We start from the raw sequence: 25,551 nt of genomic DNA on the forward strand, positions 1-25,551 counted from the left end.
GATCATACAGACCAGAGTTAATGTCCAGACGCTCGTTTTGATTAACATACGGTTGTAGCTCGTTGTCTACCTTACTACGGTAAAAAAGACCCGTGTGTTTTAACAATGTTTCACTTATGAGTTATTGATCCGGGAAGTTCGAATCTGTGAATATATTTCCAACTTCACCAGACTAAATCCTACCACATAAGTCAGTTACGTATCATGTCAAAACCGGCTGCGCTCACTTTCGCACCTGTGCTGTAAGTTTCGTACTTCTGTTTTGAGACGCTGCTGCTGTTTGAGAGGCTTTCACGTGAGATCATCGTGATGATGAGACTCCACCTGCGCGAACCGCGGACTCACTGAAGTTACTGTGAGTGACTACTGTGCACTCAGGTGGCTGTAATTAAAGGCAAGCTCGCTACGCTGACCGGGCCAGGGGCACAGAGGCAGCTGTGGCCGTACGATGAGTTTTTTTTTTCACGCTGCATCAAGGCCAAAGTGCGGGGCAACGGCGGCCATGAAATTCCCTCCCTGCATGCAGTTAATCTTTATACTTAAACATCATCTGATCGGCCTGATGTGATCTATTTTGAGAACTCCGATCAAAACCGATAAGGGCATTATCAGCCGATTGCGATCGGTTGCCGATCGATCAGTGCATCTCTAATGAATACAAACAAACCAGAGCGTTGTTTTTCCCCCAATACCAGAATGAGAATTGATGCAGCCAGACCTTTCTCCAGCACTGACACAGCACTGCTTGTAATTCAAATGGAGAAAAAAATGCCAATATACAAAAGATGTGATTACAAAAGGAGCAAAAGCAGATGGAGAATGTTTGTCTGCTCGAGTTCCAGTTTTTTTAGGAGGGTAATATCAAACTCTGAAAGTATACAAGTTTCTAAATTGATGCTCTTGGCTAAACAACGTTGCAAGAAATTGGTTCCATCATGTACGTTTAGCAAGTGATTCTACTGCAGTGTTAGTTTTACAACATGGTCATCAGTGTTAATGAGTCATCACTAATCCGTCCTCTTTCTCTGTGTTTTCTCTCAGGTGTTCACTAGGTATGGGAAGTGCTACATGTTCAATGCTGAAGAGGATGGGAAGACACTCCGCACCACCATGAAGGGAGGGACGGGAAATGGCCTGGAGATCATGCTGGACATCCAGCAGGACGAGTACCTGCCGGTGTGGGGGGACACAGGTAGGCATGTCTCTCTTTATCATTAATCACACCAGTCTCTTCCAAACCATTCCAGAATCTTCCACTATTAAAAAGTTTAAACATATCCAAACTGAAGATGTGCATTAACATCAAAGCCTCAAAGTGAATTTGAGACGCTGATGAAAATCACATTAAAAAAGTGTTTAAAATTTTATTTTCCCAATTGTGTCCCACACTGAGCCTTTGGGCCACTTTATTTAATTTAGCCGTAATTAACACAGAAACAATTCTGTGTCCTCCTGATGGAATCACTTCAGGGACAGCTTAACACCCTGAAACTCTTATTACATTTTTAAATCAAATAATGCTCCGGAAACGTGTATGATTTGAAAAGATGTGTGGGATGATCTTTATCAGCTTTGTTTGTTTTATGTTAAGGCCCCTCGAACAGCAATCTTCTTATTATAGCTGCTATTGTTGTGGTTAACAGTTGTTGTTTTAAAGGACTGAAGGGTTTGCACCCATAATTACTGAAGGGCATATTTTTAATGCACTGGCCCCTTTTTGTAGCGCTTCTTGTTAAGATCTTGACTTTTATTTATTCTGCTGTGGTGCGCACTCTCAGTAAGAGTCTAAACAAACTACAAACGATATTATCAGCCTCTGCACCTCCAGTCCTGTGTGGCTGTGATGATATTTTTCCTCAGAGCACATAGACTTCACAGTAATTGTACTGAATATTCAAAACCCCTCAAATCGAGCGCTGGGGCCTTTTTGATAATCTTTATTATAGAGTAGAGCAGCTTTATATTATCATCCATACTGATATGTGTGCATTCGAGATCCTGTTAGTGGTTTAGATTTAGCGGTTGTCGGAAGATTGCTGCCTTAGTGATTCCACAGTGAAGCTCATTGACTGGCTGGCTCACGTCTGAACCAGTGGGAGGGCAGACTGGGGAGTACCCAGAGCAGCTAGCCAAGAGCAGCAAAGCAGATGGACATTATTGACTCTGGGCTCAACTTAAAGAAGACCCATCATGAAAATGTCAGCTTTCTATCAAACCCTCCTCATGTTCGTCCATGGACAGCAGGTCCCTCCTGGTTTAGTTTCTATTTGAACATGCTGTACTCCAGCCACCGACCTGACAGCATGTGGAGCTTCGTCTCTCCGCAGGATCCAGTTTCCAGTGCCCTTGTTTATCCCTGTGAGGTTTAATTAACCCAGATGAGCTGAGTCAGCCCCAGCAGGGAGCGCCACATCTCCTTAACTGAGCCAGGGCCCTACACTGTGCAGACAAGCTCGACACACACAAACACAAACACTGTCTCTTCCCCCATCTTCTCTAAACAATTACCTTTTTTCCATTCAACCCCACACGTGTCGTCTCTTATTGTCCCTCATCCAGAGGCCAGCTGTCAGTCTCTGGGGTTCTATTATCACACTGCTCTTTCCAGGGAGCTGCAGGGCAGCCATGATCCTGTTCCCCTCTTCATCATGATGGACAAACACTAAAAAGCAGCATCTTTCATAGTGTAAAAAGGGAGTAAGATGGAAAGAAGAGTGGTGGGAGTAAATCAGATGGACTGTTGCTCGGATACCAGGCTTTCTCCTGATGTTGCTGCTGGCCAACCTGCACAGTTATGGAAAAAATAAATAGATTGGATGTGTTAGTCTGTCATATAACTCCGTACTGTGACTGTATAAAACATATTGTTTAAAACATAAGAAGACCTTATCCATGTACATAAAGGGTGTCAGGAGATCAAGAAATCAAGACTCTAGATCAGACTATCTTTTGCAGACGAGTTGCTTTTACTGTCGTTTTTTATGGGTGTCAGCTGCAGTGACTGGGGTGCAGGAGGTATAGCAAGTTGGTGTACTTATTAGTTGGTTGGTGATTCGATTAGAGCATGGATACCCAACCCAGACCTGAGGACAAGAAAAAATCTGAAATAATATAAATAAAAAAATAATATTTCAGTAAATATATGATTTTTAATATGTATCAATTTACAGTTCTCTATGAGTATGTGCATAACAGCAGAGGTGCCCAGAAAATGCCTTTTCACAGTCACCTACACTGTCTGTAACCAGGGTAAACAGGGAAGCTGTAACTATGGTAACAGCTGTGTGACAGGCCGACAGACACTTATACCTCAGCTTACAATAACAGCTCAAGTCAGATTCAGATGTTCAAAAAAAAAAACAGAACGCCTGTCGAGTTTGGGTCGGGCTGGGTTACGACTCTCTTGAACTCGGACAGGTGCAGACAGCAAGATACGTCCCGGACCACACTCTAAGTTCGATTCTTGGGCAGGGTACTGAAAAAATGAAAAATAAATATCGTGGGGCGCTTTGTATGTCCACTGCCCTCCACTCAGCCTTCACACACCTGGAGAATAAAATCAGCTACATCAAAATGTTGTTTGTTGATTTCACCTCAGCATTTAGTACAATCGCACCCATGATGCTAATTGGAAATTTAACTCTGGGCTTGAGTACCACACTCGTTGCAATTGGATATTAGACTTTCTCACAAACAGACCCCTGACAGCACGGATTGGCAGCCAGACTAACTCTTTGTTAGTGCTGAACACGGGAGCGCGTACAAATGGGTGAATGAGGCATGTGTTGTAGAGCTCTTAGCAGATTAGAGAAGCGGCACACAAATTCACTCTACTTCCCATTCAGCTGTGATGCTCGCATCTCTGCGAAAACATGTTGCCCTCTCTGAGTTTCGATCCCAAACATAAGCTTCTTGTTTTTCTGACGGCTAATTTCATAAATGTTTGAAGTAGCAACATCAAAGTAATTAAAAGTAGCTCCCAGCACATTCACTGTCACAAACAGTTTTTGTTATGCGAAAATGATTTTTGCATCTGTTCGAACACACTTTCATATCTCTAAATTTTCGGGCGAGTTGAATTATTAGTTCAACTCCTGCTACACATTGACCTTTTTTAAGAAGTCATCTGAAATTTGGGCGTCAAACCAGCATCGTTAAGCAGTCTTGATCAAAGCCTGTCTCCATGCTCAGCACCCACAACATGTTTCCCTTCGGCAGCGGAGCTACAAAATGTTTGCGAGAAAAGCCTTTCAAGCACATCACGGTTCGGAAAATGCGATGACGTTCAAGTTCCATTTCCTCTTCGATGCACACAATTTTTTTAATCATACACATCACAGAGTTCTGTTTTATATCAAATTGGCACGCATGTACAGAAGCCTAACGTGAAAATCTGACATTTCAGAGTTCCCAAGCAACCACTTAAGTCGTGCTCACCCACTATATCTATTTTTAATCATCACTAGTGATGAAGAATTGAGAGAGATGCAAAGAACTATGGAGCTATTGAATTCTCTGAATATGAGAGAGGACCTGTAGCATTGAGTTTTTTTAATGTCTTTTCTTCTGCCCACTGCACTTTTTATCTCCAGTTGTGTCTCTTTCTGTTTCTCTGTTTTCTGTCAGTGTGCCATCCATCGTCACAGAGCTTGGCTTTCATTTTACGGAGCAAAGAGGCGAGTAAAGGATTTGAGTGCAATGCTAAAATCTGGCCATGTGTCTGCGCCTCTTTGTGTCTGCTGTTATTAAATCAAAGCGATGGCAAGAAAAAAAAAAACACTCCGAGAGAGGCACCTGAAAGGAACAGAGTGTGTTTTGTTCAACAACAGGTTAAACCGTGTGCAAAGAAGTGGAAAGTCCTTGATCCTTTTATGTTTTGTACTTTTATCTCTTCCTCTTGTGGTGTTTGGTCAGTCTGATGCCCTGCAATGTGTGTGCGTCTGTGTGTGTATGTTGTGGGCAAACTATTGCTTTTGCATCTTGGTAACTAAAGCTATTCATCTTCATTCATCTTTTGTTCGGCAGACAACTTCTTACATCGACATGGGCAAGTGGCTGCAAGACATAACTGTTAAATATTTAAGCCTTATCCTGAAACTATCTATTTTTAATTCATGCTGATGTTGCTGAACTCCAGCTGCAGCATGACGAATGACACAAGCTGTCATTCTTTGCTCATTTGCTGCTGCTCAGAGGACAATTCAGGTTATTTTCAGTCTTGTTGTAAATTGTGATTCGTTTTCCGAGCCCACACAAAGTACATTGATTACAGTAATAGGATTTTGTGTAAACAATGCAAATACAACTCAGCTCAGCATGATGTGACAGCTTCTCAGTCATAGCCACGGATTGTGAAGTAAGCAAATACTGGTGAATACATTCACAAGCAGAACAAACATGTAAACTCACTCACAAACAGAATAAAGGGGAAATAATGCATCGAGAAGTCCTGCACGCTTCGATTATGGCGAGGGATGTCAGCAGGTTCAGCCATCACATGCATTTTGTTTTCTAGTACGTGTTGAAGTTTATCTAATTGTGGGGAGTTGTCATCTCCTGGCAACTCTAAATCTCCAAAATGATTCTAGATATATGTTTTTCTTTTTAGTTTGTCACTCACACTTACACATTAACCAAACAATATTTACCAGGCCTAACACGCCCGGTCCTGAATATGACAGAAAACTGGAGAAATGTGTGATGTTGAGGGATGAGAGGGCGATCGGTGTTACTGACAAACGAGCCTGTAGTTGGTTCGGTACGGCACACAGATAGAGAGGGTGACGCAAAGGTGTCTCTAAAAAAATCAAACCTGTACATAAGGACATGCTCAGTCTCTGCAACAACTGGGAGAATTTTCAGAAAACCTTACATTTTTCTCTGAAAGGCGAGTTTCTTTTTAGTCAGCTGCAAATATGGTTTGACCCTGAAAAAATTCTAACAAAAGGTTTCTCAGTGGTTTACAGTAGAATCAGATGTACTTAAAAACATACTAAAAGTTTACCAAAGTTTGACTCCAAGAAAGGCCCCATTTTCAAAATGGCGGCCGTCAGGTCCTTAAAATGACCATTACTCCTTTGTATTCCTACTAGATCAGGAACACTGGTGCCTGATACATGTTTTGGCCAAGTAATATTCTAATTAGCATATTTGCATGATAGATAAGTGATCATAAGTACAATAATATATTAAAGCAATTGGTTACAAGCATATTAATGTGAAACATAAGTACAATTTCGAGGATAGATTTTTCTTTATTCCAATTTTATCTCAAAAGTTACAAACTGCTTTTATCACACAAGGATTCTTTCAGATCATTCTGCTTTGAGTTTTGAAATAGAATTTGTAAAACTATTGTCAAATCCCAAAACCTGGAGATGTAATATTATGTTACTCTCAAAAGAGGACTTTACAACTTATATGAAGGCTCATTTAGAAACTATTTCTGAGGTGCACCAAAACAGTGCAACATTCCCATTAATAATATGGGACACACTGAAGGCTTATGAGTTAGAGGATGTGTAATTGCCTTTTCCTCATCTTTAAATAAGAAAACAACAAATGAGTTGAAATGCATTGAACAAGATATAGTTAATTTGGAGAGGCAACACTATTTAACCAAGAACCCTAATTTGCTAATGCAGATAGATGATCTTAAGTTGAAATATTACTCCATTAATACCTACGCTAGCGAAATGGCATTGAAGAAATCAAAGTTATCTTATTTAGAACAAGGGGAAATGGCAGGCAAATTAGCTAGATAGATAAAAAAGGAATCAGAAGATAGGACAATTGTTAAAATTAGAAAATAAGATGGGTCCATTACAGTGGACCATCTTCAAATTAATGGTGTCTTCAAATCATATTATACTGAACTGTATACCTCTACATCACAGTCTGAACCAGATGAGTGTAAATCCTTTTTGGATAATATTTTGCTACCTGTTTTAACACAAGTTGATAGACAAAGTTTAGATAAAGATATATCTTCAGAAGAACTCCTGTCTGCTATGGCAGTACTTCAAAAAAGCAAATCACCAGGTTTAGATGGCCTGCCAATTGAGTTTTATAGTCAATTTTCAAATGATTTATTGCCTCTTTTCTTGCTATGATCAATGCCTGTTTTAGGAGAGGCTGTCTCCCTCAGTCTTTATGTTTGGCATCTATAACCCTTCTCTTAAAGAAAAATAGAGATCCTCATTGTGCCTCTTATAGGCCAATTTCAGTTAATAATGTAGATTACAAAATCATTGCCAAGGTTCTAGCACTACGGCTTGAAAGGGTTTTACCTAGTATTATTCAACTAGATCAAACTGGGTTTGTTCATGGTCGAACCTCTACTGACAATTTACGCAGGTATTTTGATATTCTTTACCATACAAATGAATTAAATTCTCAAAATGTCATTCTCTCTTTCGATGCTGAAAAAGCATTTGACAGAGTTGAATGGAAATATCTTATGTCTGTCCTTAGAAGGTTTAATTTTGGTCCTAAGTTTCGGCACTGGACATGACCTCTTTATAGTTCTCCTATTGCCGTTGTAAAGCCTAACACCAACTATTCTAAACCATTTCTGCTCTCAAGGGGCACGAGACAAGGTTGTCCGATGTCCCCTGCATTGTTTGCCATTGCTCTTAAGCCGTTAACTGCAATGTTCAGATCTCATGATCATATTAAAGGTATTACGATTGGGAGGGAGGAACATCTCATATCTCTGTATGCTGATGATATTTTGTTATATCTCCATGACCCCTTAAATTCTATGCCATTTATGTTATATCTATTTGAAAAAATTGGGAAGTTATCAGGCTACAAGGTTTATTGGGATAAAACAGAGATAATGCCAAGAAGACACCTTTAATTTGAGTTAACATAGTTAAAATGTCTGTGTTGCCTAAGTTTTTTTATTCATTACAGAATCTTCCGACTACTCCACCACCATCTTTTTTTTAAAAAGTACAGAATTTAGTGTCTTCCTTTATATGGAACAATAAAACCCCACAAATTTGTATGTCAGTGTTACATTTGCCATATGAGTCCGGTGGCCTGAAGCTTCCCAACTTTTATTATTACTTTCTGTCATCTCAGCTTACCCAGTTTAAACAATGGTTAATGAATATTTCATGTTCATGGAAAAGAATAGAATCCTTTGATATTTATCCATACAGTTTGGAACATTTACCATACATTGAGTTCAAAGTAGTGGATAAAATTACCAAGAATCCTGTTATTTTAAACAGCCTCAGCATTTGGAAATTGTATCATAAACTGGCTATAAGATTTCTCTTTCTCCTTTTTCTCCAATTTGGAAGAACCCAAGTATTACATGCTGTATGGATGACACTTTTGAATTTTGGTAAGATAAAGGTATCCCAGAATTTTGTCATCTGTTTGATAATGGGACATTTCTTTAATTTGCTCAGCTGCAACAGAGATACGGATTACCTCTTTCCCATTTATTTAGATTTCAAATAAAACATGCATTAAATATTGAAAATGGTTCTCTTCAAGAACCCACACCATCAGAAATGTATGCTATATTAAACAATAACAAGAAGGACAAGCAGAAAGTTATTTCTAAATTATATAAGGTCAATTATTATTGATTGTTCTGTAGTAAATACTGATAATGTAAGACGAAAGTGGGAACAAGATCTTCATATGGAAATTCAGAAAAGGATTGGTCTTATGTTCGTAGGCAAGTTGCTCTTACAATTTAAGGCATAAACTTGCTTTATTTAAGATGATACAGGATTTATTACACTCCAGAGAAACTACGTAAAATGAACAGTGAGATGTCATTTCTCGGCTGGCTTTGTAAGAAACAAAAAGTAGCATTTTTTCACATGTTTTGATCATGTGACTCACTCTCCTTTTTTTGTAATTCTGTTATCCAGTTGATATCTCAATGTTTACATGAATCCATTCCATTGTTACCTCGTTTATGTCTTTTGGAAACTAGTATGTCTGACAAGTGGAATAAACATCAAAGTAGGTATATAGATCTTGCTATGTTGGCAGCCAGGAAATGTATAACTTTAAAATAGAAAGAATCCGAACCCCTAGTAATAGTGCACTGGTGGAATGAACTTTCAAGCTACCTCACACTGGACAGTATATATTATAGGAGTAAAGGCAGATCCTAAGACTTTTTAAAAATCTGGCAATCTCATATATAATTTGCCTTTACAAGTGTTCTGGGTCAATATAAGGCATAGCAAAAAATGGTATGATCCGAATGTAATAATTTATGTTGTTGTTTTATTGTGGTAGTTTTTAGTTTATTGTGAGTGGGTCATTTCCCACTTTGTTTTATTTGTTTCTCATTTTTGTTCTCATTGTCTGTTGTGTTTTGAGGATATATGTTTGGGTATTATTTTGGTTCTTTAATTGTTGTGTATAAAATCTATGACAAAAAACAAAGACAAAAAGAAATCTGCCTGATGGTCTAACTCTGACACCCCCATAAAATGACACTAAGCATTTGTCTGAGAATAAGACATTTGTGCTGTATTCTCCTCCACCATCTTCTGAATTGCTGAAAATTGTGAATTTAGTTTTGTTGGGTTTAATATAATGCCTCCTTCAGACTCAAAAACATCTGTAGAGGATGCATGACATATGTATTACCTCATTCAAATTGAAATGAGTGACCATTTCAGAGGGTTCACACACAGGCCTCTGTTCGGGTAAATTCGCAGTTGTTAATGATCAAAGTTATACAACTCCAATTTAAGTTACTTTTGGGTGCAATAACTTTTACATTGAATGTCAAGTCTGTGAAGAGCATAAAAAAAGTTTATGTGTCAAAAAAATATTGAGTAGGCATTACATGACATAGGCAAAATCGTTTACATCTCTGGTTTACCCCAAACAAAGATAAAACCTTACAGTAATCTCACAAAATCATGTATTCCTTAAGTATGTAATCATGCCAATGCAATTTAGACAAGTCCAATGGATTCATAGACCCAGAAAACATGGGGTTAGACACCAAGATTACATGGCTAGGTCAAATAATGAAGGAGTTGGGATATTTTAAGGGTATTTAGTATGTTATTAAGGACACCCAATACTACAAAAAACAGCGGAGAAACCTTTTGTTAGAATTTTTTCAGGGTTAGGTGTTTTTTTTTTCATATATGCAGCCGACTATTTATTATCTGGAGCATCATCTTCTCAGGTACTGCTAGTTGCTGTAGCCTATTCCGTCGCTATGGTTATTCCACCTTTCAGCTCCGGCAAACCAGGAATGTCGCCACAGAGACCAGATTTGATGAGCGAGTACACAATTACCTGCATCTGTATCTGTACATCCAACAAAATTCATCTGTGTCCTTATTCAGACCCACAATGGGCGGACTACATAAAAGTTGTAACTTTAATACTGAAGTTGAATTTCAGAAACTTTTAAACTATTGACACGTTTCACTCAGATGATTCTATTAATTATAAAAAAAGGACATCATCTTTACCAGACAATTTTAGCTGGGTATTCCCTCAACCCTCTCAACTACGCTGGGAAAGACAGAGAGATTTGACTGGCCGTGATCCGCTTAATCAAGACTGTGTGAACTCGTCTGGCAAAGCCTTGTATGTGAAAGTCCCGCACCCCAACTTTGAACATACATACATCAACACTCATGCATGCACGGATCAATTTTCTCATTTGCCTCAGTCGATCCCCTCTCCCCGTCTCCGGTTTTCCCACAGCAAGGCCCTATTGAAATGCTGGAGGAGAATGGAGGTGAAATCAGAACACTACCACCACCTGAATTTATTCACAGCCATACAGAGCAGAAGGATGTAAGTTATGATTGTAGCTGCAGATAGCATCTTAATTACATGGGCTCTCCACCTTTTGTTGAGGCATTCAGAGACAAATGAGCGTGATAGCGGTGATGAAATGCACAGGAGCCACAAATCTACGGAGCTATCTTTGATTCTGCTGATGCCACGCTCAATTACAACCAGCGTCGTTGGCCATGATCATCTTTTGATATGGAGGGCTTCACTGACTAGAACTCAAACAAACACAGCAAGCTCTGTTTGTGCTGCTCTCTCACACACAAGCACACGCTTCCCCTTGTTTTTTCAGACACACAGAAGCTGTGTGCAAATACAATTATCCAATTTCTACAATTACAGGGGATTTATCTATAAGATGACCAGTGTATTCAGTGTATTCTTTGTTTGTTTCATTACTGACCGCTCTGTACACTGAGCACATTTGCAGAAGCATCTGTTTGGTCATCTGCTTTGAGTACAGTCTAACAGTGTTGGGGAAACTACTTTGCAAGCGTAGCTTGTAAAACTACATGTAGTTCAGCATGGCAGTAGTTTGAACAAACTACATTTCTACCCCTGGAGAAATGTAGTTTGTAAGACTACTGCTAAAAAAAAGTAGCTTTAGCAAATACTTATACTCATTTAACTCAGCGTTAAATAAATCAATATATGGTGTATATGAAACAAAATATCATAGCCTACAAAAAATTACCTCTCAACTTAAGTTTTATTTTTTAAAGAACAAAAGATGACATTTTTGGTCAACATCACAGGAACTTCACAGGCACTAACACTTAGGCATTAGAACTAGATGCCAGGGCAGAATCGCTTCTTGAAATTACACATACACAGTCTCTCAAAGTTTTTATCAGACAGCCAGTTCCATTTGGCACTAAAAACATCTTTACCAACACTAAAAAGCTGCTCACATGCTGCACTGGCTGGGACACCAGTGTTGAACTTCAAAAACACTTTGGACATTTTGGGTAGAGATTTGAAAGCATTTTGTGGGGACTCTTTGGGTGATTTCTTTGAAGTCGAAATTGTTGTCGTTTTCGGCTTTCAGAGCTCACATGTGAACACGTAGGTCGTGTCTGTAGATGCATCTATATCAAATCAAATCAAATCAAATCAACTTTATTTATATAGCACCTTTCATACATGTAAAAAATGCAACCCAAAGTGCTTTACATTAAAAGAAAAGAAAATGAAACAAACCCCCTTAACATCCCCACTCCCCGCACCCTGATTCATGTAACACGAACACACACACACACATGCACACACACCCTTGAGCATACTACACTGATACGTACACCCCACCCCCCACCCCCCACAAGATAAAGTGGAATATGGCTGAGCACTGATAGGTCAAGTGAGGAAACACCATGTACATGCTCAAATATGGCCATGGTTGGGCTGGTGTGTTCAGGGGTGCATCGGGGGTAACAGGAGGGTTGTCCATGATGTGCTTGTGCCATATCAGCACTGCCTTCCTTGGCACAAAGACCCACCCACTCTGTGAAGCATTTGAGTGCTGCCAAGGCAAGCCAATCAGAAGCAGGGTTGGCTTAGCATGCCATGACATGTTTCATACCTTTTTTCAAAGAAAAATAAAAGTTATATTATAAAGGTCTTTTTTTATATAAAAAAATGTATTTTATGTTTTTGGTCAAAATTGTAGTTTGTAAATTGAGTAGTTAAACTATAAAAAATGACCCAAAAATCAAACTACTTCACGCAGCACAAAAATATGAATGTAGTTTAACTACCAGCAAGTTACAGCAAATTGTAGTTAAGCTATGTAGCTACGTTCAACTACATGTAGTTTAAGTCTCCCCAACACTGCTAACAGTCCAATACTGTAGATTTGGATGGGAATTGGAGCATGAACAATAATTTATTATCAATAGAGTCATATATCAAACAAAAATGCCAAACTTGATGGTTCAAGCTTCGCATAAGTGAATATTTTCTGAGCTGTGATGTGTAGTTTTTGTTATTTTATGAAATTTTAAAACCAATGAGCGATGATCAAGAAAATAGTTGATATTTACAGTCCTAGTGGAAATTTTATCCTTCATTTCATTTCTTTGCCTCATGTATACTGACTAAAGGGCGGCAGGAGTCCCACTTACATGCAGAATCTGTTTTCTAAAGATGAAGCCTGATCTATGATGGATCTGATGACAGTCTGAGGTAGACTCAAAGATTATTAGATCCAGACAGTCTGATAATAGGCAGCAGCATGATACAACATGAAATGACAAGCAGTCATGGTCGAGAAGTGAGCACAAATGGTCAGTATGTTCCAGTTGAAGTGCTTTTCGGATGATCGAACAGCAGCTGAAACCACCAACAGCTTACAGATGTTTTCTGTACATTAAGAATCCCACATTTGCTTCACATGTCGTATGTCCAAAGGTGAGGAAGTAAGCAGCGTTTAAACTTTCTCTCTAAAGCTTCTGTCACTTTCTGTTTGTATAACTGAGCTCAGCACCTCGAATGCCTTTCAGGAAAGATTCTCTGGACATGTCTGAATGGCTGTCAAGTGTTTTTCCTCGAGCAGACGATGCGTTACTGACGAAATCTATAACAGTGATTGCTGTTGGAATATAGATCTATTTAACATTTCTTTTAACAAGAAGATGATGAACTTTGACATTCATTTTAAAGTCGCCAAACAAAACACGTTTACCTGTAATGATTTAAACAAACTCTCACAACAGCTGGTGACAGACTATCGATCTTCACCCAATCAGATAAGACTGACTATAATTGTTATGGAGTACAGCTTGGGACCCAGTCAGTCTTGGCTACTAGTTGTGATTATCTCTGATCTTTAGCGCTTTTTCTTCCTGTGTTATGTCATGTTGCTCGTCTGAATAACAATCCATGACATTTCCAAAAATGCACATACCTTAAGAGAGATTTTCACATCCTCTTTGTGGTTGTTTGTTCATCTTGTCTGTCGACTGTATGGATGAAAGACAGAAGTTTCTCTGCCTAAGAAAATGTCTGCTATCAACATTTCTTATATAATCCATTAGTTACTGCATATAGATCCGTGCAGTGCATTAGCATGTGGGTGTATATGTTACAGCAGGCATTAAGTTGGCAAACGAACAACACACAACAGCTGAACAAGTTAATACCACAGGGAAAGGTCATCTGAAACAGTGTCGCTAGCTGTTTAGCAAGCTCATCAAAGTTGTGTTTGGGAAATGTAATTACAGAAAATGGCATACATTAAGAGGATATTGTTGATGTTATTCTGTCTTTTTTATTATTCTTAATACATTCCAAGACTAAAACCAACAATGACTATATGCTGCTTCTGTAACTACTACTTATACCTCTTTGCTATTGAACTGCACTGTCCTACAAACCATTTAAAACAAACTTAAGAGCCACATACTCCTTTATTCCCTCAATAAACAGCCAAAGTTAGTGTCTGTAGATGTTACTGTGCAGGCTCGGGAATGCAGTTCCTCGTTTACTCTGTTTAGTGCTCGATGTAATGAAGGAATATGTCACCCAGTTCAACAGTATGGCTCTTTTAATGTGTTCTTGATTGTTTCTGGACAGCAGGGGCCCCTTTTGTAAGATCTAGCTGTGCTAATTCTGCTAATGCAGCATTAGTCCAACAACTATTATCAAGAGGTACAGCTCAGTACAAAGCCTTTTCTTTTTACTTGCCACATTAACACTCACAACTAAAATATATGGCGTATTATGATAAGTGGAATTGAGTCATCAAATGGCAGATGATACTGTTTGGCACTTTTCCCCAAGGACTGTTTTTCATGGTTTGACCCCCAGTTCTAGTTAAAGAAACCTTTCTCGCTGCTGCATACAAACATATTTTCCACCCGTTTCTTTTCAGATTCATAACAACGGTTTTGGGAGGGCCCTTTTTCTGTTTCAGCATAAAGATGGCCGCCTGTATAAAGAAAAGGTCCATAAAGAAATATAATGATGAGTGGTTTAATCTGCTTCTAGGACCAAATCAGCACATTTACTTACCTGGAAGTGTGTCTACTTTGGATTTTACTGACCGTTGTCTTTTCAGTTGCTGATCAATCAGGCGGCAGTTAAGTGGTAAGAAAGATTCAGATTCACTTTCTTGCAATTTTAGATTTTCACCATTAGCAGGATGTCAAAGGAAAATGGCCAGAGGAAAATGTGTGAATATGGCCTATGGAAGCTTAACCCTGCAGCCACCTTACAGACTCTGTTGGAAACCCTGAAACCAGAAGTAAGGATTTTGTTCTAGCAGCAGAAGATTAATTGCTTCATTAGTTTTTTGTTTAGATTGTGGTGCTGCAGTCAACTTTCCCTGTGTGTTATTTGGTCCGTGCTAAATACACCGAAAGCTATTAGCTTCTTAATGGTACAGCGAACAGATTAAAAGGGACACGTCACAGAGCTGGGCTGTGTCCGGTAAGACATAAAGGACATAAAACTCTTTAGTCACATACAAGACTTTCATTACACAGGACATGATGGTATATATTTTACAGGAGAGGACGGACACTGCACGCATGAATTATGTAGCCTGACTCACACACACATATATGATCACAGAGTCAGCAATCTGTCATCGCTTTCTACATGCACACACACACACACACACTTTCAGCATATACATTTATGCACTCAGACTCTGATTATCTCCCTCAAACAGACAATTTTTCTTTCATATTCTCTGACGCACACATTTAGTATGCTATTACGGACACACACAGCCAAAAAAAGGCATGTTTGATCCTCATCTATTCCTTAGTGTGAATGCGTCCAAGCTGTCACCATTATCAGTCACTGCAGATGCATGATTGATGAGTGTATCATAGTGGAGTGATGCTGTGTGTGTGTGTGTGTGTGGGTGTGTGTGTGTGTCGTTGTCGGTTTGTGAGGCTGGCCGTGCTGAAAGCCTTCCATGTCTTGGTCGCAGGGCACCTCGAGGTGTCAGGCTGATCGGCTGGCAGGGTGGAAGCCTTGATTGAATGTCTGGGAACACACCACTGAACGTGAGGACATGGAGAGAGAACTTTATCGATTTCTACAAAGACCGTGCTTCCTTTTCCCGTAAATGTTAAGGCTCTCTTCGTCCTTGCCCACAACGTGTGTGTGTGTGTGTGTGTGTGTGTGTGTGCGCACGTGTGCGCACAAGTGCTCTGAATGGCAGGATGAAGGTCCTTTTATCAGCGGAGTCAGTGCCGGGCCTTCTCCACTCGAGTGTTTGATGTCGAGACAAATGGCACAGCAAATCTCCTGCTGTGTGTGTTATGATAAAGACAATCTTAAAAGGCTTTGAGTTGAAAGCTCCAAATTCTGGTTGTTTCAAAAAGGAAAGGTTTTTGTCTCTCTGCAGCAGCATCTGTCGAGTGTAAACAGCTTTTTTCCGCTCATCAAGAGCAAACTGAGCAGTCTATCTGAAACACTCAAAAAAAAAAAAAAACATACAATCTTTTTATTTCCCTTTTACGTACATTTCTGGGTGTGTATCGACTGACTGGGTCTTTCCATCTCACCTTTCAGAGGATACAGCTTTCGAGGCAGGCGTGCGGGTGCAGATCCACAGCCAGGCGGAGCCCCCGTTCGTCCATGAGCTCGGCTTCGGCGTGGCCCCCGGCTTCCAGACTTTTGTAGCCACTCAGGAGCAGCGGGTAGGTGTCCCTGACTTCCACTGATACACAGTTAATAGCTTTATTGTAATCGTTTCCTCTTCCATGGAATTCCTCTCTAATCCACATGTTCAGCTTATCGCTCAGAGATAAAAAGCCTTGTGATAAATAACTTGCCATAACAGGCATGATGGGACTGCATGCATGGAGCGTGTGTGTGCGCCCCAGTACCCTCTGGACCCACATTTGGCCTCGGTGGTCTCTGGGTAATTGTTGACTGGCAAATGATAACTTTGCTGGCTTTGACCTTGCTGGTGGAGAAGTGCTTCACAGGAGCTCGGCCCCACTCAATCACACTAAAGCTTTGTTCCATCACACAAGGATGATATTAAAGGCTGCAGGTCTGCAGGTCTCACAGATATACACAGCTGAAGGTATTTCATGTAAATATCTATTTTTTCTGTCCCCAGAGGCTCCTACTTCACAGGGCTGTTTTTCACCTCTTCTCTTTCCCGTCCCGCTGGCTCACACTGAACGAGCCTCGGTGAGGGTTTTTCTACGCTGCCAAGCTGCGTGTCTTTATATCGTGACTCTCCTCAGCCGTGTCAGTTAGGAATCCATTTAACCAAGGTTAATAGTTCTGTCTTTCATTGTCAGTGTTTTTGTCTCTTTCTATTTCTCTCCGTCTGCCTCTGAGTAAAGCTTCGAAAACATGTACTGTCTGGCTCAACAGTGGAATTTGAGCAGACAGATTTCTGTCAAGATAAATTTATTGCCCTCTCATTTCCTTGAAGTGGTGCTCCGTCTCCAGTGTCAGTGAGTTTTTGTATTCATTTAAACGTGCAGATACTGATTTTTTTTTGGCCACTCGGGGGCAGTGCAAACAGGCTGTGTAAACAACACCGACATATACATATATTCTGGGCACTCCTTATCAAACAGTTGCCCTTCTGGAACAACATTTGTATTGGGTCTCTGCTCCCCTGGCAACTATGAATGAAATACAATCATTCAGAAAATACTCTCAGAGACCTCCTAATTTAACCTTAAAAATTCTAGCAAAAGTCTCAGCTTAGGAGTGATTTAGGAAACTCCTTAGGGTTCATCTCATTTCTCTGTTTTGTGCCTCATCTCTCCTCCATCCTCCTGCCTGTGACCTGGAAATCGATCTCAGCTTGCCACATTGAAGAATGTCTCAATTCTTTAAATTTATCTCAAAGAGGGGACGGAGAAGGCTTTCCAGAGGAGCTATGACTGTTTTTGGCAGCTGGGACCAAAAAAGGTCATGACATACAGCGGGTATTCAAACCATGTTGGGAGACGGTTTCCCTTTTGTATTTATAAGTTATTTAAGTTAAAGATTGTTTGTGTAGCTACTTTTAAGGCACTGTTGTAACTGCTGTTTTTAACTAAACGTGATATTATTTATGTAATATTATGCCTGTTGTGACCTGAATTTGAAATAGAGTTATAACTCTTCATGAATACTGCTAAGCTCATCTCACAGAGATGATAAAATATTTTCATATATTCGAGACGTTAAAGAACACGAAGCAGGGATGTCTCGTTTTGTTAAATGACTGTTAATGCCTCGACTCATCTCACCTCGCGTCTCTTTCTCGCCTCCTCCACTCGCATCTCATGTGGGAGGGAAGAAGACGTGAGGAGAGGAAAGGAAATCGAAAATCCACAACCTGAGAAATGAGAGGAGGGAAAGAGCAACTGTGAGCAAAGAAGGGGGAGAAACTTTTATTCTAGTGAGGAGGCGTGATTAACCCTGTTGCTAGGTTTGATAGCTATTATTAGTGGATTAGAAATAGATATATAATTGCACAATGGGCAGAGAGCGGACAGTGAAATCAAAGGTGAGGGCTAAACTTAGACTTTTGTCTCTATTAAGACATTAAGACACAGTTTTTCACCTCTCTGGGCAAAGTTGCCATGAGGATGACCTTTATTCTTTACCAGTATCCGAGACTCACCATTCTATTCTATTAGTTATCTTGGAATTTCATCACGAGGAGCAGCTCTTTGTACTGGGAAGCTTTATGAGTACGGCTGCTGGCTTTTCAGACAAACTGCTAAGTTAACCAGCTAGTTTGTAACTTTGTGTGTCTACTGCTGGTTGCAGCCAACAACACTATGAGGGCTGTGACCGTGAACCAAAAAAGAAGAGTTGTGGGTCGCAAAAAAATGAATGAATGAGCCGAAAGTCACTATCAAGCTTCGTAGAGATGAACGACACCCTTAACATACTATCTACTGGTAATATAAAAGTACTGATGATAGCCAGTAAATGTGCCGCTGGGTTCCTAATCACACTTTAAGACAGCACTTCTGAATGACAGAGGTGGTTTCATAAAGAAGTCTGTATGTAAGCTTATGAGAAAATTACCCTACTTCTAACTTGATTTCTTACGTCAGTACAAATTTTCCTAATGAGTTTATAATCTAAATCGCAACTTACAAGTCTTCTGCATTACAACATGATGTCTTTTCAGGAATTGTTGTCCCAATAGCTGCCAAAGCAGCATATGCTTTTGGGCATGTCCTTGGTATCTCGGTCAGATTCAATCAGGGTGTCCTCCCAGAATGTTGTGACTTCTGGCTCCATAATGCCAAACTGGTGACTTCAGAATGGTAGTCTACAAACAAATGGGTGAGGTCTTAGAGACTCAATTCACTATTTATTATGCACATGTGGACAGGAGGGTGAGAGCATGAGTGATCATTACTCGCAGTATTGCATCCTCACACAAAGAAACCTTTTAAAGTCTAAATTACTCGGTTTCTGCCACTCCATACGGACTATTTGTAGAGTTCAGTATCATTTCGTGCCCGTCTGTCATCACTGATGTAGTTAAAATTAAAAACAGTAGTTTACTAATTAGGGATTTACAAAAACATGTTCCCCCTGCTTTCTCAAATGCATGGATGTACTGAATGAGAGCAAATTAAATTTCAGGCGATGAAAGGAAGTGAATTCAAGCAACTTTTCTTCCGCCAGACTCGGTTGGAACCTCGCCTTCGCCACATCACAGCTCAGTGTGGTGCTGCGAGACAGAGCGTCACCTCAGCGGTAGGCAGGAAGGGGAAGCGAAGATCTATCCAGAGATGGCTGAGCCTCCCGGGTAATGAGCCTCCAGAGTTTCTCGCTCCTAATCTGTCAGCCTAGTTCTGTGACTGGCAGGGGGAAGACAGGCCCGCATCCGCCTGCCTGCTGTGAAAACACTGCCCCTCTCCACAAGTCCGCACAGTAGGGGCACTCAGCAAATTTAGCCGAGCCTAATTAATGCAGCACTGCACTAAGAAGTCTGGGAAAAACTCTCCTACTGCGAGAAGTTACCACCTGTCTCTTCGAGCTTCATCTTTGCTAGGAACCCGGAGGGCACTTTCAAATGTGTCCAAAAACAATCAGGATAATGATGATTGGGCATCAGTATCTGGGGCAAGGATTTGGAATGGCGCCGTGTGGAACATGATAAAAAAAAAAAAACCTGATGATTAGCGGATCTTTGTAATGGATACTGATCAGTCTGCCTGTGAAAAATGACTTTGACAAAGGGTTTAAATGAACTCATTTTGGCGAATAATACTGGGTGTAGATCAAAGCAGAGCAATCAAGGGAGCTGAAGGCACGGGGTACACAGCATGAGTCCTCACATGTAGGCGAGCAAATTCAGATATAAGCTCTCCAAACATACACAATTGCCCTTCTGTTGACTTTTGACTGAAGCTAAAAGGGCAGAGAAGTGCCTTGGTTGAGAAAGTTATTCTTCCCAAGGAATAAGACAATAATGGTCTCCATTATACCATTACTCCTTTGCTGCCTCTTTGTATTTCAGTTTGCCAGAAAAACAAGGAAGAAAAGCAGAGCAGAGGGGCCTTTCTCAGAAATCTTTGACCCTGTACAACGATGCAATGCTGATGTCCAGCTCAAACCAGCATGCTACTGTGTCCTTTCCTGCTCATCCAACCGCTGCTAATAGGATGACCTTATTAAACCTACCCTGTTCTCATATCCACCTTTTTAAACAATGTCCCCTGCTGACCGAATTATGTAGCATTGCTCCGATGTAACAGGGTAACATTGATTCATAACACCCTGAGTCAGGCACAGGCCTTGGTTCTTATTAGATGGACCGTAATCAGGTCAACAGGTCTGAACACAGTGAGGAGTGATATTGAGCACCTTGCAGTATCTGATTACAGAGAAATAATCAGATCTGGAATCAGCCATAGCTGACTCTAATTAGGCCAGATGCGAAGATTAGCTGAGGTTTGAAGGTGACTTTAAAGGTTAAGAATTGCTGAGAAGTCCCGTAATAAAATTATTAGCGTCCTGACGTCTGTATTAATTTCTTGTGCTTCCTGGTGGCATCAGGGAGGGCATGTTTAATTATCACTGGAGACAATATCGCCCAGAAAATGGCCAGAGGCTTTCAGACTTTAAAATATTCAGCTAGATTGCTGTTTGGATTGTATTTGAATTTATTGTCCTCAGTGTTGGTGAAGCGATTGCGACTGCAGACCGAAAGCATCAGACTCCCTGGAAGCAGAGCAACAACATCGCCTGACAGAAGGGGCAGGGCTTCAAGTTCTGTCAGTACTAACAAGCAAACTGCCGCCAGATTTCACCTGGCAGGGTGCTGTGTTTTGGCTCATCCAAAAAAAAATCGCTCTCTTGGCAGAGGAAGCGGCCTCGCTTGGGATGCATTGTGATGACAATGAGGGGAACAGAGGGTGTTGGGTGATGGACACCGAGAGCACAGCTAGATGGCACTGCATGTGTTGGGGAGCAGATGGGCCTCCACGCTGCTCAGCCCGGTGTCCCTCGTCCCTCATCTGCCATCCCAGTCCTCAGAGCCACAGGAGGAGAACATTTGGAGTTTTTGTGCTCCCATCGCCGGGTGTTATGGGATTTCTCCACCAGAGTCTGGCTATCTGTTGAATTGTTTTCCACACCGCCTGGTGTGTTGTGAGGCTCTTCTGCTATTCTGCGCTGGCCAGGTTTCAAGGAATAAGGAGCCCATTTTGGAGAGCTGCTGTCAGGATCTGTCCACATTTTGGATCTAGTATATGGATTTTCTATATGTGTGTGTGTGTGTGTGTGTGTGTGTGTGTGTGTGCGTGTGTGTGCGTGTGTGTGTGTGTGTGTGTGTGCTGATTGTCTGTAAGTCTTGAGAAGCCTTAAAGTATTGAATTCAGTTCCATCAAAAAAATGATCAAAAAGTAAAGTTATCAAATAGTCCTTAAAAAAATGTTCTTATATGCTGCACCCAGTAACATTCCAAGTTTTTACCTCAACCAAGGAGGTTTTCACCCATGTGCATTTGTTTGTTGGGTGGTTGGTTTGTTAGAAAGATTACACAAACATTACTGAAGGGATTTCCATGAAACAGTCCTCAGCCCAGAGGAGACCCCATTAACTTTTGGTGCTGATCCAGACAAAAAGACAGAACCAGGAATTTTCTCTCACTTTCTTTAACATTGCGAAATAGGGCATTGATTTCTCAGGAAGTAAGGATTTTGAGGTAATTTTATGACATATTTAGGTGGCTGGTATCTTTAATTAAAGACAATTTGATGCAGAACTTCTCTCTGTCGATTTAAAAACTATGGTTAAACAGTACCGAGTGCTTTAAATTTGGACTGTTGGGCCTTAGTGGAGGTATGCGCTCTACTGAGTGCCATTCTAGTTTTGTAAATGGTTGTAGGCCGTTTTAAGATGTTAAGCATCTGTGAGGTGTAAGCGAGAATTTGAAAGTAAATACAGCAGGTTGTTTTCTGGGAATTATTTCTGTTTCAACTTAGAACTGAAAAAGATTCCATAAGAATTGTAAGCCTGATTGTCCCATTGGTCTTCCATCATTCATTGTCTTGTATTGAATTCCAGTGAGTAGTTTGCTTTCTGAACAAATCAACAGGCTCCTCCTTGTGATCGGGATGGGTAGTCTCCAAGTTGCCTCCTTACTTGTTTGGCTTCATTCTGTCAGAAGTTAATATTAGGAGACACACAACACACTGTGGTCTCTCTTCATGACCCAAAATTGGGCTGGCGAAGACATGGGCGAGATTTGCTTGGTCAGATGTTCTTCTCTTTGTTTTGCTAGTTGTCACATTTGGTTTAGGTTTCAACCTCTGTCATGTTATAACTCCAGACCTTCCCCTAGGATGTACTACTGGTTTGAAGGGTATTGTTATATGGGCCCGGAAACATTTGTAATACAGTTGTAGGTAAACACAGTTCTATTTGCATGCAATGTAATATATTCAACTTTATTGGAATCAGGTTTGTACTGATAATACCACATTCAATGTGGTATCAAAAAAGGTCTTAAAAAATATTAGATGTCTTTAGGTGAACACTGCAAAACCCCCACTGAGTGTGTTTGATCTCCAAACTAACCCCACACCCTCCTTCCACACCTGCAGCTGACCTACCTGCCTCCCCCGTGGGGAGAGTGCGAATCGAAGGCTCTGGAGTCTGGCTTTTTCCAAGTGTACAGTGTGACCGCCTGCAGGATCGACTGTGAGACGCGCTACATTGTGGAGAACTGCAACTGCAGGATGGTGCACATGCCCGGTAAGCGCCGCCGCTGGTCTGACTTCAGCAAAGTTTTGACCATGCAGTCAAGAATTTATCTTTTCAGCAAGGTTGCAGTATTTTATGTGAGAAAAAGCTGCATTAAGAGGCCTCATATTGATATAATGAGTCAATAGTGGATTAGGTATTGGCATTTAAAAAAAACCCAGGGATTGTGTGGCTTGCTTTGCACAATCTGCTGCACCTCACATACTGTTTCTGCTTTCATCTGACAGTTTATAGTTTGTTTGTCGAGTCTTCCAAGAACTCATGTGTTTCATCCAAACTGTTCTTAGGTGATGCTTCTTACTGCACACCTGAGCAGTACAAAGACTGCGCTGAGCCTGCCCTGGGTAAGTCAGAAGTCAAAGCAGCACACACACACACACACACACGGTGTATTTTCTGGTTTACATATTTTCCTCAGCAAGGATTTAGGATTAACTGGCTCCGTGTTGATACAGAGGTTTAATGCTAAACCTGCTTTAAAGGTGTGAAAACACTGGAGAGAATTTCAGGTTTTGAGACTGCTCAACTGAAGAGCAGCTACAGTGCTTCATCATAAATGCCACTGAAGTAGAAGAAAATTGAGCCATAGTTTTAATGTACATTCTCTCTGTCTGTTATTGGACCTCGTTTAAAAAAGAAAATTGCTCCGCCAAGGAAGAACTCAGAAGCTAGACTCCGACTCTGGTCTACTAATTAGTCCACGGCACTGTGTGCTGGAAAGTGAGTGTGTCACGACTGAACTTTTTGATTTATCAAGAGAACAGGATTTATCTGAGTTCTTCCCCTCGTGTGTGAAGGGCTCATCAAGGCTGTAACTAACATCAGAGCAGACAGGGACTGCAGTGTTAGAGTTCAATTTAATGGATGGATGCTCAGATAGATAATGGCTCATATTTCCAGCATTGAGCTGAATTATATAGCCAGTTAAGAGCAGCCTTTATCCTGCCCTTCAAATTCAAGATTTTTTATGAACTTTGTCGTTTTATTAACTGTTGGCTCGTCTAGATGTTTAAAGGTATCAATCTGATTTTCTTTGTTTTGCCTTAATGCCTCAGTTTGCCTTCACCGAACAATGAAGGGGGGCTCATGAAAGTCAGATGAGACGGGTCCTTTGTGATTGTATCTACATTTTAGGGGCTCTGTGGGATTTCTGTGTTGTGCCGGATGCAGTTTGTTAGTTATTGTTAGCGGACTCAGGGGCACCGAGACGAGACACTGGAGAACGCGTGTAAAGTCGCATCCTTTGGACTGTCACGGAAAATCCACAGTCCAGCAGCTTTAGATAACTGCAAAAAATCATCCACAAGCACGTTACAAGCAGCTCACATATGACCAATAAAAAACCGGTTTCATTCAGGAACATTTCTACATATTTTCACATGGAGCCCTTCAATTGTCCTGGAGCGTTTTTAGCATTCTTAAGGAGCAGGATCATAAAGAGATGTTTTCACAACCATTTCCTGTGTTTGATTGTTATTTTTTAAGGGTCAGAAGGAAGGCTTAACACTTCCATGGTAATTGTAGGAGAAAAATCTGTGTAATGAGACGAGTCCAAGAGTGTGAACGTCATGGATTAGGCTTAATGCGTCAATTATTCGTCTTACCTGTAGTGCTGTTTATCCGCATAGATTGATAAAAATGTTAGTTGCCAAGTTTTGAAGATATTAGCTGTAGAGATGCCTTTTCTCAGATATACTAGAAGTATATGGTGATCGGCTTGTTGGGCTCAAAGCGGCAAAAAAAGAAACCTGAACAGTCACGTCCCTTTCCAGAAATCATGATCCAGTTACTCAACATGATCCACAGTCCTTTTTGTGAGCAGTTTCGTGTAGGAACTATTTTCTTTCAACCATTGCCACGTAGAAGGAAACACACATCAGCACTGAGCATGATTCCGTTTTAGTAGTGATATGAAAAGAAAATACACTCTAGAAACAAACGTGCTAACTAGAACATTATAGGGTTGTTTTGCTTGTCTGCATAGGAGTACCCTTTCAGAAAACGTCACACAGACTCTCAGGAGTCTCATTCTAGTTTGCTAGTTGGACTGTTTTGTCCCTGGGGAGAAATTCTTGCTCACAGTACTGTACATAACAAAGAAAATCAACATGACATTCCCTTTTAGTAATGCACATTTAACTAAGCCATTACCCTGCAGAACTTCTGCTCACCACTCTGTAAGAATCACCAAACATAAACACAGTGATTGCACAGCGGTAGTCTCCACATCAGTGATGAGACACAGGGAAATTATGTTACAAGTTACCTGAATTTGACTCATATTCTCTGTGTGTTCCTCCCCATCACTGTGCATCACACAATAAATGAAAGGCTGTAAACACAGTTGGGAATATAATTAGGATATGATAAATCCATCTGTAGTTGCTATGGCGATGTCAACAATGAGGGCTGGACTAGAAATCGAATCCAGCTTTAATTATCCTCCAGTATTTTCAGATTTTGTTTTAGAAAATACAATCTTTTTATGTACATCACATCCAGGTAGCTTTTCCACATGTCCATTTCAAACCCATTTGGCAC

At 40.6% G+C, this 25,551-nt stretch overlaps 1 protein-coding gene across 3 annotated transcripts in view; it reads left to right on the top strand.

The window, feature by feature from the left end:
- asic2 (acid-sensing (proton-gated) ion channel 2) overlaps positions 1-25,551 on the top strand; it is a 378,097-nt gene that overhangs the window by 340,003 nt on the left and 12,543 nt on the right. For all 3 annotated transcript variants that reach the window (XM_030406936.1, XM_030406934.1, XM_030406933.1), the window contains 4 exons: positions 1,042-1,192; positions 16,330-16,457; positions 22,851-23,001; positions 23,298-23,354. In XM_030406936.1, the coding sequence (XP_030262796.1) occupies positions 1,042-1,192; positions 16,330-16,457; positions 22,851-23,001; positions 23,298-23,354 (487 nt within the window). The remainder of the gene's footprint in view (positions 1-1,041; positions 1,193-16,329; positions 16,458-22,850; positions 23,002-23,297; positions 23,355-25,551) is intronic.

This window comes from Sparus aurata, chromosome 23, assembly GCF_900880675.1.
Source record: "Sparus aurata chromosome 23, fSpaAur1.1, whole genome shotgun sequence".
Classification (NCBI taxonomy): Eukaryota; Metazoa; Chordata; class Actinopteri; order Spariformes; family Sparidae; genus Sparus; species Sparus aurata.